At 29.4% G+C, this 18,039-nt stretch overlaps 2 protein-coding genes across 2 annotated transcripts; both read left to right on the top strand.

Annotated features, from left to right (window-relative positions):
- Positions 1-2,958: 2,958 nt before the first annotated feature.
- LOC107008201 (RING-H2 finger protein ATL70-like) lies at positions 2,959-4,189 on the top strand. Its single transcript, XM_015207129.2, has one exon. The coding sequence runs from the start codon at positions 3,145-3,147 to the stop codon at positions 3,694-3,696; it is 552 nt and encodes a 183-aa protein (XP_015062615.1). The 5' UTR covers positions 2,959-3,144; the 3' UTR covers positions 3,697-4,189.
- Positions 4,190-9,888: 5,699 nt separating this feature from the next.
- On the top strand, positions 9,889-15,177 carry LOC107008202 (putative phosphatidylglycerol/phosphatidylinositol transfer protein DDB_G0282179). Its single transcript, XM_015207130.2, has 4 exons — positions 9,889-10,057; positions 11,578-11,679; positions 13,805-13,962; positions 14,866-15,177. The coding sequence occupies exons 1-4, from the start codon at positions 9,958-9,960 to the stop codon at positions 14,983-14,985; spliced, it is 480 nt and encodes a 159-aa protein (XP_015062616.1). The 5' UTR covers positions 9,889-9,957; the 3' UTR covers positions 14,986-15,177.
- Positions 15,178-18,039: the final 2,862 nt, after the last annotated feature.

The following is an 18,039-nucleotide window of genomic DNA, read 5'->3' as shown; positions in this document are numbered from 1 at the left end:
TATATATATATATATATATATATATATATATATATACATACATACATACATTCTACTTCATAATTTAATACAAATATAAAGTCTACAAAAAAGCCAATAAATTTAGCGAAACCCCCTTTCGACTACGGTAGCTCCGCCCCTGATCATATTAGAACAAAAGAATCAAGGAATGGTTAATATTGTTCTCTCGATTAATATAATTTCTTTTGTCTTTCTATATGTTAAGAAAAAAGTATGCTTTCCTGTATAGCCTCAAAATTATATTACATCAAATAGAATTTAAACAAAATATAAATAGTAATAGAAACTTTTTTTTCCAATGACATTATATTATAATACATGGTATAAATTTAGAAGATAATGTATGAGATAATTAATTATACATAGAAGAAGTAAAAAAAACAAAGATTTCGTATTTGATTCCTAAGAATGGGAATCGTCATTGACAAAAGCACATTATTATTTTTAAAATTGGGACTTTTCGGCTCGAATTGAATAAAATTTTACAAATTACTTTTCCTCCTTGTAATTGAAATAATCGTCGTTGTTATAAATTTCAAATTCTACAATTGAAACGCCATAATAATGTCCTAAAGTTTCACCGTGAACTTAAAACCACATGACATTAATTATTTTCCAAAAGTAAAACCGAATAGTGACCAGAAAAATATTATTTCACCCCAAATCGAGACTAATTGAGCCTAAAAGTGAATACAAGACCTTCAAATCATTAGATTTTCCTAGAGCTCCACATGTGAAGTTGAAATCTCATGACATTAACCGCTTTTCGAAAAGTGATCAATAAACACTATTTTTTATCCTAATTCTAAATTAATCAAGCCCAGAAATAGATAGTAAACCCTAAGATAAAGTAGCTAAAAATGATTAAATAATAAATAAAATCAAATAAAATGAGAAGTAGATTGAAGGTAACGATCAAATCATTCGTTAAACAAAATGAGAATTTTTATTGTTACTTCATATTTAAGGATACCATATCAACAATAAAATTTAAGTGATACAATATTATATTTAAACTAAAAATACAATACAATACACAATACATAACAAGCATACAAATAAGTTGTAAAAGCATTTACAAAAATTTTCAAATCGTGTTATTTTCATGATTAAAATTAGTAATTTATAAATTACATGAAGACAATTATAATATATATCATTGTTTTAAATCAAAACAACTTTATTATTGTTCTAAACTCTCTAAGATGTATTTGCATGATTCATCTCTGCGGATAATGCTCCTAACAACTTTTTTTATTTTAAAAGGTTTGAATCGAAAAATCTAATAAAAAATTAGAGAAAATTTAAATATTCTATCACAATTTTGATTGGTAATAATTACTCTATAATTAGTTAAATGGTGTAACAATTCAACCATTAGAGTAGTTAAATTGAAAATTTGAATTTTTTAACAATTTATTGCATGATTGATGTTGACATCAAAACCAAGTCTTCAAAATCATACTAAGTTTTTCTTATTGAAATCAAAATAAAATGTGTAACGACTTTCACATTTTCACGTCGTAAATTACGTATCTCATTTAAAAACTTAAGCTATTATAGAAAATATATTTTTATTTACTTTTAATTATATATATATTTGCGGACATAGTTATGTCTTTTTAAATGAATTTCATGAACCAAGTAAAACCAATTGTTTGATTACGTATTTCATTTAAAAACTTAAGCTATTATAAAAAATATATTTTTATTTACTTTTAATTACATATATATTTGCGGACTTAGTTATGTCTTTCTAAATGAATCTCGTGAACCAAGTAAAAACCAATTGTATTATAACTGAGATATCAAAGATATCATATTCGAGTTCTACATGTTGAGTCACCGAACTTTATTTTAAATATATCAATCCATTTCGAGCTCTTGAAATTAGAATAAATTCGACAGGGGATTGCGAAATCTTGGTGATCTTCTCTATGTAATGAATAAGAAGTCCTCTTTAAAATCATTCACTTGTAAGTCGTAACTCAGCTAACAAAGTACATTAATTACATAGTTCAGAATTAACGACTTACATATTTAGTGTCTTTGGCACCGGACATTCCCAAAAAGGGGACTATCGGGTAAATTTATATAACCTCGAGAATTCAAATTAGTCAAACCTAAAGTAGGGGGCGGAAATAAAAGAGAAAAAGAATAATAGAATTTAATTTATTCATAAAAAATAGGTGATATATGAGTGGATAAAGTTGAATAATTTTCTAGCTAGAAAAAGAAAGACGTTACTCACATGAATCAAAACGTTGAAGAAAATGATGGCCTAACCGTTGACATCTTAAACCTAACACCCCTAACATGAAATGAACTACTTGTTAGAAAGCAATATATAAATCTCCGATATCCTTAATCAGAAATCTCGAGATACGACTTCTGAAAATAAAGTCGTCTAATTGGAAGGTTACCTACGGGGTCAATCGAACTCATATGTTTTAGTCGAAATTCTAAATTTGTATTAAGAAATTCATTGAATATGTACGAAAACATAAATTCATAATTCAATCTTTAATATTTGATGACGCTATTCCATAGTTCAGTAACCCCTTATATTTGAATTCCGCCTCCACCTCTGGTGATAGGAATCACTTCAAGCTACAACTAGTGAAGGATGATTAGTTTGACACTTGAAAAAATCTTATTGTTTACGTACGATAAATACAACTTTTTGTCTATGAATATTAATCTCGAACATTTTTAGTTCAAAAATTCTAACTTATTTACTACAAACCTTAGACAGCTAGTGATTACACCTCTCTGACGTAAACTCAAACTATTCAAATGTCAAAATAAGTATTGAATATCGAGTATGAAATTATAACTTTTTGAAAAAGAAAAACACTATATATATTCACAAGAAACCTCTTCAAATACACTACTTTTTTGCTTTATATATATCTTTTCATCATTGATATAATTTTTAAAAGCTTATTATAGGTTGAAGTCCAAATATACCCTCCCCAATCAAACTTCCCTTTTATTATCACACACAAAAATATGTAAATAGTTGACTTTCAAACTTTTTAAAACCATTTGTTTTTGTTCTAATAACATCATGGCCAAAACCAAAACCAAAACAACAAACATAACAACACCCTCAAGAACATCATGAATGCCACAGCCTCCGCCCCGGATCCGAATTCGTCCGATGACGGGTTCTTGGGGTCACAAAACCTTGGTGGATTCGCGTATGGTATTGGAGTCTCTGCAGGGATATTGTTATTGATAACAACGATAACCCTAATGTCCTATTTTTGTACGAGGCATCAAACAACGGTGGAGCCACCACAAAGGAGACATAGGAATAATAATAATAATAACAACAACGAGGTGGTTGTGGTCGTGGATGTGGATGTGGACGTAGGGGTTGATGAGGAAACCCTATCGAGTTTTCCAAAGTTGTTGTATTCGGATGCTTATAAGAATATTCAAAAGGATTCAACCGCGAGTTCTTGTTGTTCAATATGTTTAGGTGATTACAAGAATAGTGACATGTTAAGACAATTGCCTGATTGTGGCCACTTGTTTCATTTGAAATGTGTTGATCCATGGTTAAGGTTACATCCAACTTGTCCTATTTGTAGAACTTCTCCATTGCCATCACCACTATCTACTCCTCTAGTTGAAGTTGTTCCTTTGGCAACTAGGCCTATTGGATAAATTGCTATTCTTAGGGTTTACAATCCGCTTCTGGGCTCGATTAATCTGGATTTGAGGTAAAAATACGCTTACTAACCACTTTTTGACCTTGTTTTCGAAAAATAGTCAATGTCATGGGGTTTCAAGTTCACATGTGAAACTTTAGGAAAATTTGACTATTTCAAGGTCATGTATTCACTTTTGGGCTCGATTAGTCTGGATTTGAGGTGAAATAGCATTTGTCTGTCGCTATTCGGCCTTGCTTTTGAAAAATAGTTAGTGTCACGTGGTTTCAAGTTCACGAGTGAAACTTTAGGACATTATTATCGAGTTTCACTTGTAGAATTTGAAATTTTATAACAATGACTATTTTTTAATTACAAGGACTGAAAAGTAGCTATGTTGTGGATTTTATCCGGATTCGAGCTGAAAAGTCCTGAGGATAAAAGTGTTCTCTATCAAAAGCGATTACCATTCTTAAGACTCGAACGCGAAACTTTTGATTTTTTTGCTTCTTCTATGTATACCATAGATTAATTATTTTCTTTCTTCTTCTAAATTTATACTATATACTATGTATCATAATATAATATGTCATGAAAGAAAAAGTTTCTTCTATTGTTAATTTTTTGTTTGAATTCTATTTGATGTAATATAATTTTGAGGCTATATAGGCAAGCACAATTATTTTATTTTTCTTTAACATATTGAAAGACAAAAAGAAATTATGTTAATCGAGAGGAGAGTGTTAAGTATCCCTCGATCTCGTGCTTTAACGTGATTGTCATTTTATTTATATGCATATTTCCTTGAGATTCTGAAGTTTTATCCAAGAATTCAAATTGTAACGTTCTAATATTACAATTTTAAAAAAAAATATTCTAAAAAATAAAATAACAAAAAATAAATATTTAAATCTCGCTCACTCTAATACTATTCTATATCTCATCGTAAAATTATGACTCTGTCACTCCTAAGTTTTAAACTTAACCATTTTTTTGAGTACCGTTATTAATTTGTTTGAGGTACGTTTTTATAGAAATTAAATTTTAGGTTTTTATTATTTCCTATATTGAAAGGGAGAAGTAGAAAAAAACAAGTATTTATATTCCATATTATAATTGGAAATGGAAAACAATAGCATTTAGTTTCTATATTACGAATAACAAGTATTTTTATTTTTATTTTTTTTGCATTAATTTTAGCTACAAATTTAGTATTAATTGTAACTTGCATACTTTTTTAACTTTTTTTTCCCTGATACTTATATTAAGTTTCCTTATTTAAATATCAAAAAAATATTTTAATTATCTTTTGGAAAAAATAAATTATAGTTCATATAGGATATATTTGACCCTCCTCACACGTTTTTTTATGACTTCTTTTTTTTCAACGATTAATTTAAAATTTATTATTTTAATGGTCATAATTATTTATGTTCGATTAATTTTTTTACAAAATTTACTATAGATGACCCAAGTTTTGTTTTTTTTTTACAAATGTAAAATTAAATTATTATAATCACGAAAAAATTGGTTATAAAACTTTCTGTTTACACTAAACAAACGAAAAAAGAGAGTAAGAAGCTCAAATACTGATAATCAAAAAGTCAAATATTAATTTATATATGAAAAAGGAATATACTTTTGATAGAGGATCATATATACACATACATGATGTCATTCTAAATTTAAAATCAAATAAATTAATTTAAAAATGAATTATTACACTTATGTTAGATGAAGGGTATATATGAGCTTCTTTTGTAACGGTAAGAGTGTATGTCAGCCATTTGAATAACAGTGAAGATACATATGAGCAACTTTTATAACGAGAGATATATTAGCTATAAATGACAAAGTTGAAAGATATATTGACTTTTTTCCCTTTAATAATTTGTATGTATATTAGATACCAAAAATATAGCACATATATATTGCAATTAAGAGATATGATTTAATTATTTTTATTTTAAATATAACGCTAAACTTTTAACATATAACATGAACTTTTTAATCAAAATTTGATGATATATTTAAGTGTTTTTCCATATGTTTTATCACAATGACGCATATGTTTTATGATAATGACGCAAGAAGTTTCAATATGATATATTTTATCATATCATGATATCATATCGTTGATCTTTATAATTATACTATAAAGTTTATCAAACTTTAGTAACCATCCTTCAATATCACAACACTCTAATTCACTTCTTCATTTTTACCATATTTTAATTCTACCATTAACATCTTCTTCTATTCTTTCATTCTCTTCAAATAATTAGTCTTAATATTTTATCTTAACATCAAAATTTAAGTCACATATTATTAATATCATAGGTATATCTAAAATTTCGAGATAATGGATGAAGTATTATTAGGGGTATATGTTAGTCGGTTCAGTTTTAAGTATTATCGGTGTGATTTATTGATTTTTCAATTTTTAAATCATTAAATTAATAAAATACTTTTTTTATCGATTTTCAATTTATTGATTTTTGATAGTTAATGCTTCGATTTTCAATTTACGCAATAAGAAAATGCTCAAAATAAATATATTATTTTTCACTCATTTCCTAATTTGGCGCGATACAGGAAACAAGCAAATCAATTGTGAATGCTTTGATACAGTGAAAATAGAAAGATAATATTTAATTATGCAAATTTTAATGTTGAATATTGATATAATGTCTAGTTATGTTAAATTATTAATATTTAATACTTATAAAAGATAAAATAGTAAAGTACTACCGTTTTAATGGGTTATCAGCTTATCCAATTCTAAAAATTAAAATCAAACTGAAACCCAATAAATTGTTCTTGATGTCGGCTCTTCGCCACTTTAGGTTGTAGTATGTCCAAGGATTTTTTTAAAATTATAAATCATTAAAAATCCGTTAACCCAATAACATTTTTTTTGGTTCAATTTGTTGGTCTGTTTGATTTTTACACACCCCTAACTATTACAAAAAGTTAAAAATATATTATACGTCACATTATGTATTATGTTATGTCCATTAATAGACATTATATTTGTGTCTCTTTACTCTCATCAACTGTGGAAGGATGTGGTTATTAATTGTAGTAACTTTTGTAACCACCAACTCTTCATTTCACCTATTCTTTACCTTCTTTATTCTTGTAACGTATGTAACTTATACGTCATTCACTATCCAATTTACCACTCATTATCTTCCTATTCACTGCAAGGAGAAATTCATCCCCTATAAATAGCAATGGTCTTTCTTTAGGTTTAAAAAGAGAAGAACAAGAGATATACGAGAAAATATAGAGTGAAAAAGATGAGTAGAGCACTGTATTGTGTTTATATTGAGATTAGTATAGTGAAAGAGGGAGTTGAGATATAAAAAAAAATATTCCGAGTCTTCACCAACATTCACAATACAAAAGGAATATTTATATGTTAAATGAATACGTTCTTTTTGTGAAGCTTTGAACTCTTCAACTAAGCCGGAGTTGTTTGACTTGCACGACGTTGTTGGGTGGTTGTATTCTGAATGTGACAAGTCAAGAGTATTATTGCTGGATCAGTATAGATTATGTTCCAGTCTGTTTGAATCTCCTTACCCAGAGCGAAATATTTGTGTCTCAGCCTAAATAATTATTTATTCGTTTTATTAATTTCATTTTCGACTATAATTTATTATATTTGTGGTATATATATGCCAAAAGAATTTACAGTGCTAAGTAGAATTATTAATGCGATAAACTTGCAAAATTTAAACGATTAAAGCTATGTATATAAAAATGCTACAACAACCATTTAAAGAGGTGTTACCTTTTTTTCTTAAAAAAAAAAAGCAAAACAAAATAGATATAAGATTGAAATTTCTAACTTCACGCTAACAATTACTTTGAGGATACGTTCACATATTTATATTTAAATACTTTAAAACAAATAGAACATTATCATATAATAGTCAAGTGACTGTCCACTCCTCTATAACTATCTTTTGCCCAACATGTTCACGAACAAAGACAGAGAATTGCATAGATAGAAAGCCGGAACGAACCAACCCACTTCTCCTGATCGGAAGAAAATAATAACTTCTTTCCTTACAGTCAAGTGACTTCAACTCCTTTTACACAAAAACATCGTTAATAATTTTTAAAAAAATATATATTCACATAAACTCAATAATTCTAAACCTTACAATAATAAAACAATATGTTATTGTAAAGTTAGTAATACACCCAACTGAGAAAAGAATCTTTTGTTTTTTTTCCTCATATTTTGTTGTATATCATTGAATTACATATACACGTTATTCACCTAACAGTCCTCTATGTCTGCTTCCTAATTAGCAGTCCAAATATCACATAATCCAATAAAATTTTGTTGGTATTCGATATTTATATCAAATCATAATATTCTATTATTAACGAAAATTATTTGATTAGCGGAATGAAATAAAATTTAATAAATAAACATATATTTATATTCGACTTCATATGATATATTTTGAGATTTTTTTTTTTATGTCAGTTGAATTATAAAATAATTATTTAAACACCTTTAAAATATATGTTTCACATCAAATGTCCTGTAATTATGAGACGTAATAAAAATAATTTGAGGTGCTTAGTTATTAGTTAAATTAAAATTGAATATATGTATATATATCATGTCACGTCTATTTTATTTCATTTTTATATGAAATGATGATTTAATTATTTTAGTATAAACAGTGAGCTAAAATAATATCAAAATTGATTAACTTGTTAAATTAAACATTATGATTTTTCCTATATGACTTTTAAGATTAACATTTGATTCTCTTGAAATAATTAGCCTTAATATTTAAGAACATCATCAATTTTAAGTCACATTTTAATAAAATTATATCGAAAATAAAAGACTATTTAACCTAACAATAAAACAAATATGTTATTATAAAGTTGGTAATACACCTAATTAATAAAATAATATTTATTTTCCCTATTTCTCTTTGGGTGTTATTGATATACACACGTTGCACACCAAACAGTCCTCTCTTCCTTAGCATGCCAGTAATAATTTGTCTGTATTCGATATTTATATTAAAACGTAAAATGTATTATCAAAGAGAAAAGGATAAATATATTCTAAATTATCATAAATGGTATACAAATACTTTTCGTTATACTTTTAAAACATTGATGCATCTGTCGTTCAAAAACTTAAACATACACATATCGTAATCTTATTCACCAACTTGACACTTATTAGATACCAGATCGACGAATAAGATTGTATCACGTGTCCCTATTTAGTTTTCCGTTAGAGTGAAGGACTATGCTGGACTATGCTCTATCTTTTGAATGACAGGGACACCAACGTCCCAAAAAAATGATGAAGGGTATCCGTATACCATTTATAGTAGTTCGGTGATATATATTATTTTTTTAACGATTGTTTGATTAGTAGGATGAGATAACAACGACATATTGATATAGAGTAACTAAATTTAACTTTAATTGATAAATAATCATATTAGTTTTAAATATATGCATCTAAATACCTTAATTCATTTTTATTATGTCAAAATAGTACTCCAACTTATCTAAAAGACTTCAAAATTTATGTGTTGCATCAAATATCGAGTGTTCTTGAAAATAGCTAGGTGAATTAGTCTGTTTAGTCATCAATTGAAGTCATAAATATTTGTTTATTATTATGCCAAAGAGTTTTTATCGCTCTTTTAAAAAATGAAATATCGATATTCTAATATAAATAGTGAATAAAATAATTTCAAAATCACTTAACAAGTTAAATTAAACATAAAATAAAATTCAAGATTCTTACTCTTATTCCACATACTAAACAATTTCTACTTGACATATATGAAAATACTTTATTCATTTACTTTTACTTGCATATTTTAAATTTGACACATTTCTGAATAAATATAAATATTTAATCATAATATTCATATTAATTGACCTATAATATTAATAGATGAAGAATCAAATTCTTACTAATAAGGCGAAAATACATATAAATCCTTTCTCTACTAGTCTACTACGACTCTTTTTTTTAATATGTTGAAAACTATTAAAATCTACTTTTTAAATGATAAATATATAAAAATAAAATAAAAAAAATATTATATGTTTCGATAAATTTATTAATTTGATATAAATATCGAGTCCCGTAATATTTTATAATGATAATAATTGGAGGTCTAGTAATTACTAGTACTAATAAGACTTGTGTTTTTTTTTTTCTATTTGTTTTCTTCATTATATCTTCCATTTTTGTACTTTGCTTCAATCAATGGCAATGGCAGCTATGAAACTCTTCATCACTCTTCTCTTCTTACTATGTCTTGTCTCTTCACTCACTTCAGCTACATCCACCGATTTCGATTATTGCAGTGAGTTTTTTTTTTTTTACTTTATAGTATGCGATGCAAAATTTGTTGATTTTTTTGGGATTTTAATGCAGATTTTGTTGGATTGTTTGTTAAATCTGTTTGGTAGATACCCATTTGGGTTTTTTGAATTTTAGTGATTTTTTTCGAGTATTGCAGTGAGTTTTTGTTTTGTTTGACTTTACAGTATGCGAACTGAAATTTGCTTATTTTTGGGGTTTTGATGCTGATTTTGTTGGATCCCTTTTGTTTGATTATCTGTTTGGTTGATATCCGATATGGGGTTTTGAATTTTAGTGATTTTTTCGAGTATTGCAGTGAATATTTTTTTGTTTGACTTTGCAGTATGCGAACTGAAATTTGTGTACTTTTGGGGATTTGATGGATCCTTTTGTTTGATTATCTGTTTAGTCGACACCCATTTTGAGTTTTTGAATGTTAGTGATTTTCCCCTCCTTTTTCTGTACTTTTAGTATTTTGTGTTCACTGATTTTTTGGTGATTTGTTGTGTTTGTTTCTGTTTCAGCTGTGGTATTTTTATGATATTGTGCTTGTATCGTCTCGAAGTTCATCTCTTTTGCTAAAGTTGGAAGCTTGAACAAATTTAGTTTGTTTTTTTAAGAGTTAAATGGTTAAAAACACGTATGAACTATCACGTTTTCGCCAGTTTTAGGCCCCGACTGTGAGTTGTTTTCTTTTTTATACCTAAACTATCACCCCTCGAAGCGAAGCTGATTAGGCCAATTATCAGTTGTTTCCTTTTTGTGCCTAGACTATCACCGGCTACTCAACTAGGTATGTTTTGTTACATACATGGTTGTAGTTCAAGTAGAAAAAGGGAACAATTGATAATTGAGATGTAGAACTCGTGAAAAAGTTATATTCAGTATGTTTTTGACCGTTATCTCTTTTTTGGTCGTTTTCTGTTGATTGTTTGTTGAATCTGTTTGCTAGATATCGATTTTGGGTATTTTCTTTTAGTATTTTGTGTTATCTGACTTTTGGTGATTTGTTGTGTTTGTTACTGTTGCAGCTGATGATTTTTCTCTGATATTGTTCTTGTACCGTGTTGATATTATCTCCTTTGCTAATGTTGGAAGCTTGTACAAGTTTAGTTTGCTATAAATTCGTTCAGTTTTTTGAAAATAAAATTTGTTAGATTTTACATACTATACATGATAAGCTATAGGTTGTACTTCCTGAAGAAAATGCTATAAGTGGTAGTGATTTTTTTCATACTTCTAAATGATCACAAAAATCATTCTGTACTATAAGAGTGGTACTTTTTTAAAAAAAATCATTTTTTTACTCAATACTCTTGGGAGGAGTATAGAATTAGTTTTGATATTTAAAAATGGAATCTTTGTATTTAGAAGACAACTTTTCCACTGAAATTGAGCATTATAGCGTTTCTTCGACCATTATTTCTCTCGGTATTGAGTAAAACAAAATTTCTTTGGGGAACATTGAGGGAAGTTTATTATAGATAAATCTGATGATATGCCCTTTTTTTGAATTTGCAGATAAAAAGGCCAACTATGATGTTAAGGTCAGTCAAATAGATATAACACCTTATCCTATTAAGGGAGGTAGAACAACAACATTCAGTATTACTGCAGAGACAGGTAATGAGTTACATGCATATCTCTTCCTTTTCTTTCCCATTTATCATATTCATGTAAACACAATAAGTTGATTTTAGTGAACTTTGATGACTGAGTACTTAATTTGATAAACTAGTTCATTTGCTTCTAGATAATATGCTGGTTTTATTGGTTAATTTCATATAATTTGTTAAATGATTGGAATGTCTTGCTTACAATTGGGCGTTTGTGCTTGTGTGGAATTGAGAGGTGTCATACTTAGCTTGGTTGACATTATTGTATTTTATATACTTAAAATTGGAGAAGGCAATAAAAGTAGGGAACACAATTTCATGATATTGCTGGAGAAGAACTTACGCGGTGTATACTTGTCTATAGCACTCAACATGTTATTTTCCCTCTTACCGAACATAGGTCTTGAAATTGATTTGAGATGAAATCCCTTCCTCGTGCTCCCTTTATCAAGTCACGTAGAGCTAAAGACATCTCCAGCGAGGTTGTGGGGAATTCATAATCAAAGCTCCTTCGAGCAAAGAACTCACTAGTTTATGAGCAAGGATGAAAAAATTGTGAATGTGATCGAGATAATTCTTTTGAAACTTTTTGCATAATGGTAAATAGTCTTGAAGAAAGTTATTTTTGGATTTTGACGATTATACACCGGATGACTAATAGGTTGTTTGGTCAATCTTTTGGGAAGCTGAAAGCCTGAAAGTGTTTCTTTTTTAGTTCTTATTTTAGAGTGTTATGGTGTTTGTCCAAGCTTTTAGGGAAAAAAAGGCTTTTGCTAAACCCAAATTGATGCTCTAATATTGGCTAAATGCTTTTAAATTAATTATAGGCATACACAAATCCGACAGTACTTCTCCAAAATAAGCACTTATGACAATAAGCACTTCCCAAAATAAGCAGTCTTTTGAAGCTTGATTAAACAGGCTATAACTTGAGAATTTCCAAAAATTAAACACTGTACGAGAAAGATACTGCAGTTTTGGATTTAATCCTAGTTTTCTGTGAAGAATGAGAGGAAAAGAACACAGTCCTTCCAATTAGCCAATATACTGGGGTTTGATTGGATTCTCTAGGCAGCAGAAGTGTTCTCCGAATGTAATCAGTGTTAAGGGAGTTGCATGTAAAAGAAACTTCAGTAGGTGCAGAAAAAATAAAAAAAGGGAAAGCAAAGGTGGAGAGGCTTGGATGGAGTTTCTATTGATCCAGTCAATCAACAGCATGATGACACATCTTCTATAACCCAAGGGGAAGCTGATCATACCACAGTAAATCTGATTTTCATTAGTTTTATTAGCTTACCAAGCTTCAGAATGGAACTCCCTGTTGCTGTTACATTACTACTTTATCAATCTAGGTGTTTGTTTCTCAACTTTCTTAGGAGTTCTCTTACTTACATTTTTAATTTGCTGACTGAGAAGAATCAGTGATTGCAGTTTGTTAAGGATTCAGCTTTTTTAAGTGTCTTTTTCTTGTAAGCAGTTGTACCGCCTCAACAAGTATTCTGTTAACTTGAAGATTTCCTTTTTCTAAAGTTAACATTTTGGTTTGTATGTCTTTGGCTTTTATGGTTTTCCTAATCAGCCAGATTAATAGATTTATCCTTTTCGCTCTATCAAAGTAAGACTTTGAAGTTCAACCCATCTTCGGATGTATCCATCATAAATCCAACTCCCAAGAGTCTTAAGACAGTTAAACTTGTGGTTATAAATACTAAAGTATCAGGTAACGACATGCTTGTTTCTTGGTTGGATCTTTACACCCATTGTTATGATGAGAACTGATCACATATATATGTTATCAATCTGTTGTTTGGTGGGAAATTTTGTCTAGCCTATGGTTTGTTCATCATATCTAAGGATCTTGCTTGAGGCATGGGTACCACCAACCATTTATGAACTTTTGAATTTGTGTGCATGGATGTAAACACTATCAATACCTGCATTGGGTTCACTTTTTGATTTTCTTGGAGTAAGTGGCTCTGCAATTCCTTTAGAAGTAGCTTTCGTTTTCTTATGACCAATGGACCCCGACATAGTATACTAATTTTTCTGTGATCTTTTTGGACAGGAAAATGGAAGTTTAAAAATATGGTAGAGAAGTATTTGTTGACTAGAAGTATTAATTGTCCTTGCAGGTAGGAATCTCACTGGAGGAAAGCTGGAGATTGATGTCAAGTATTTCTTCTTAAATGTCCACCATGAGGACATTGACCTTTGTAAAGAGACATCTTGCCCAGCGTCCGGTGATTTCGTCATTTCCCACTCACAAGAGTTGCCTGGATTTACCCCACCTGTGAGTCAACTTTCTGATTCTATTTTTATCTATCGTTGTCATAATCGTTCGCTAATTTCATTCTATATAAAAAATTTAAAACAACATAGTCATTATCCATTTCTTCAGCTGCTTAGTTCTTACAAGTCTTTAGACCCTAATCCTCTGTGCTGTGCCTCTTTGGAAAGGAGTGGGGTCTAGTTCTGGGATGATGTAAAGCTATGGGGCCTTGGGGCTTTGGTGTTGTGGAAACAGTGCAGCAGATGATGTGAGTTAGGTCCACGGCATAGTTTTGTTACCTTGCGACGAACAAAATCTTAGTATTTAATGGGAGAAAGGTAGAAGTGCAGGGTGGGCAATTTTTTTAATAACCTTGGTGTCGGAGCCAACTTTTATGCACCTCAATTAATCCCATGGGATACCAGCCACCTGTCACCTCCCTCCAACAGCATGTTGTTCACCAAGGCCAGGGCAGAGGGGAAGAAATCACCTAGTGGTACTTCATGGTTCTCAACCTACTTTGTTGTCCATGAGGCCACACCCACCAGGGGGGCATTACTCCACCAAAAGTTAAGAATCGTGCGCTATGGCCCTCGGGGAGTAAAGTTATCTCAAATGAAAAAAAAAACTAGTTTGAGGAATACAGGAATACAGCCTTTAGATTTGTTGTCTTTTTACTTGCCATTTTTGTAGATTTTGTTGCCTTTTTGCTTCTGTTATTACCCTTCATCCTTTTCAGCAGGAAGCCTTCTAGAAATTGATTGTTCAGATTCCGATTTATGTATATCATGATTAGTTGTCTTCGTTTGGTGTTCTCGGTTTAAATTGGAAGAAAATCTTGCACTGCTGCCTTTAACCATACAACAACTACTGCGCCTCAGTCTCGAACATCAAGCATACTGAAATGTCTTTATTTTTATTCAGGGATCATACACTCTGACAATGAAGATGGTGGATGAAAAGAATAAGCAACTGTCATGCATAACTTTTAGCTTCAGCATCAGTTTGTTCGATGAATCCGAGGCGTTATCGGCATCCATCTAGCTTGGCAGTCCAAGAACCTAGTGACAAATAATGGTTCTCTAGAACTGTTTCTGCTTAATGTGTAGTAGTACTTGTATTTTGTGGTAGTACTGTGTGTTTATGTGGCTTTTTCTTGTACCTCTTAATACAGTGATACTTGTTCTGGTTTTTAATCAGATATATTATCAAGTGAACTGTGTTTCTTTGTCCCTATGTGATACTGCTTATCATATATTACTATTAGCGGGAACAAAAAAAAATGTTAAAAGTTGAATTACGATTCTGCCCCTACTATATATATATATATATAATGATAATCAATAAAAATGAAAATTCCCAGCATTTAGTATAATCTATTGTAATTTTTTTAGACATTAATATATTCATTGCTTTGCAGATGCTTTCATCTTCCAACTAAAAATTAGGAAAAGTTGTAGACTTGGGTAATGATGAGTTGTAACATATAGATATAGCTCAATGGTGATGAAGAGTCGTTTAGTATGCTTAAAGAGTCAATTAATTCTTGTATCTTTTCTCATTATCAATTATACTGTTCTGAATCTCTTTTTGCCGTCACTTTACAGACGTAGTTGATATAGATAGTGTAGTTGATTATGGCGGATGAGGTGGCCATACTCTAGGATCATATACCAAAAGTGATTCTAAAGAAGAGGAAGAATAATGAAGAATGGACAATTAGAAGGAAACTCTTGCTAGAACAGAAAGTCAAAAAACTCAAATTTGATAATTCTTTTTATCCATCTCTAATAGGTTTTTCATGAATTGTTTTCTCTCTTGACAAACATTTGATAGTGGCTTAATTTATGGATTTGATTAGAATAATTACTCTTTCTTTTTATTATTTAAAGTTGAAATATACAGAATTAGATTAATGGTAGGTTCGATTAACATATCATCTTTGTGTTTCACAGAGGTGATTGCATCCCAATAACGATCTTGAGTTTGTCCAGCAATTACCATTGCCATCATTTCTCCTCCATTGTTCAATTTTTTCTCTGATGATGGAAAATAACTAACTGATGAATTTATCAAGCGATGGTGTTCTGTCATCTTTTTAAGAATATCTCGATCCTCATCCTGTAAGTTAAAATTTGTTAACTACTAACCAAAGTTTAAAATATATAAAGAGTTACATACAAATTATGAATTCCACTATGCTATGTGTTTGAAGTTTATATTATACTAAATCATATATATAATATATCATCTTCATGCACAAACTACCATAGGAAGTATGACAAGCAAAATAAAGCACGAAATACCATAGGAAGATTACCCGAAAGAGCAACTTCAATAAATAGTTGGGGTTTGACTTTTTGAGCTTGTGATGATAGACTAATTAACTGTAATTTGAGAGCAAATAGCCATGGGTGTAGGGCCTTTCAAAATGAACAAATGCAAGTGGACAAGGAAGCATTTACATGTAACTTATTATTCTCAAATCTACTATAAAAAAACACATTTTAAAGAAATATTGTATTCTTTTACATCATTGACTAACATGTATACATATTCAATATAAAATAAATAGTATAAATAGTATCAAAACTACCTTAATTTATATTTCAAAACTCTATAAATATAAGTGTATTAAAATATAAGATGTATTATCTTTAGAAACTTGCATTAAAATATAATTAATAAAAATATATGTGCAACGCACGTAACCAAGACTAGTCTTTTGTTAATAAGACTCAAGTAGGTATTTTGACTAGTCTTTTGTTAATAAGCCTCAAGTAGGTATTTTATGTTGATTCTTCGGAATCGGTAGTCAATCCTATTTCCGATAGGGACAGTTGAATCCGACTTTGAATATTATTTTCATATTCATAATAGTGCAAAAAGAATGTCCTGCTCCATATTGTTCAATCCTTGAGATTATGTGGCATTATTAAGAGTCTGAATTAGAGGTTTTGTTGATGGATAAAATCTCTCCTTCATTTACCAAACGTCTCGAGTTTAAGTCTTATCAAAATGTTCATGTGTAAAACCAAAATGAACCATGGATATAAGTATGAAATTACCCAATGACCTTGAAAATTAACAGTGTGGGGCTTTTTTCTCCACTTGATCCATGAGTGAAAAAGGTCAAACGCTAAAATTTGTTAAACATAAAATTTTATCCATGAAACAAGCAGGGTTGAAAGTTTAAGACCATCCATGTGTAACCTAATGAACAATAGATTTAAGAGACCATTCAAAGTCTAATGAACAAACAATACAAGAAAATAGGCCCTATCCAAATTTTATAAACTTAATGGGTTTAATGAATAGTCAATGTGAGAAAAATTCTTTTCAAAAGTAAAAACCTTTGCCAGATGTACCTATAAAAATAATTATTTTATTGAGAAAAAAAATATATTTATAGATATAGCACGAAAAAAAAAAACACAATATGTTAGAGTTTGAAACTTCTACAAGCGCATTAAGGGTGGAGTTAGAATTTATAAAGGAACTCAACATCTATCATTATATACATAAAATAATTTTAATTATATATAATTTTTCGAATGAATCTATAGACGCTATCTTATTCCGCAATTGATTTGAATGGTTCTTTAAATATATCTAAATTGCTAGAATATTCTTTGCATACACCAAGCTAAAAACCAAAACAATCCTTTTCAATCACTTTAAAAACATTATTATACTCTCTTTTTTTTCTAATTTCAAAATAAAAATTAAAAATAAAATGAGTCAAGTTCAAGTGCATAGGTAATTTCAAATATATTTCTTAAAGTTTGGTATATTCTAATAGGACCCTAATGATGGGAATATTTCAGAGAAAGTTCTCAACTTTGTATTGACCATTGCTTCACTTTAGGAAATCAATAAAAAAAAAATCACTAATTTTGCAAGTTTGTTGTCAAATAGAAAAAAAAATCGAGTCAGAATTTGAAGTTTATAAATTTTAAATATTTGATAAACGTTATAATTTAACAAGAAAAAAGTTATTGAGTTTTTGCCAGTAATATTTTACGTTTTTTAAGATTATTAATGGGAAAGTGCAAATCTTTTAAAAGTGATTTTATGTGGGGGTGGGGTAGGGTGGGG

Source organism: Solanum pennellii, chromosome 1, assembly GCF_001406875.1.
Source record: "Solanum pennellii chromosome 1, SPENNV200".
In the NCBI taxonomy this organism is placed as follows: domain Eukaryota; kingdom Viridiplantae; phylum Streptophyta; class Magnoliopsida; order Solanales; family Solanaceae; genus Solanum; species Solanum pennellii.
The sequence above is the reverse complement of the archived record's forward strand: the minus strand, read 5'-3'. Positions and strand labels throughout refer to the sequence as shown.

Bases quoted from the DNA above. Each gene is read 5' to 3' on its own strand.
- LOC107008201 (XM_015207129.2), top strand. From the start codon at position 3,145: ATGAATGCCACAGCCTCCGCCCCGGATCCGAATTCGTCCGATGACGGG.
- LOC107008202 (XM_015207130.2), top strand. From the start codon at position 9,958: ATGGCAATGGCAGCTATGAAACTCTTCATCACTCTTCTCTTCTTACTA. The intron at 11,680-13,804 runs GTAATGAGTTAC...TTGTCCTTGCAG, and splicing joins CAGTATTACTGCAGAGACAG to GTAGGAATCTCACTGGAGGA. The intron at 13,963-14,865 runs GTGAGTCAACTT...ATTTTTATTCAG, and splicing joins TGCCTGGATTTACCCCACCT to GGATCATACACTCTGACAAT.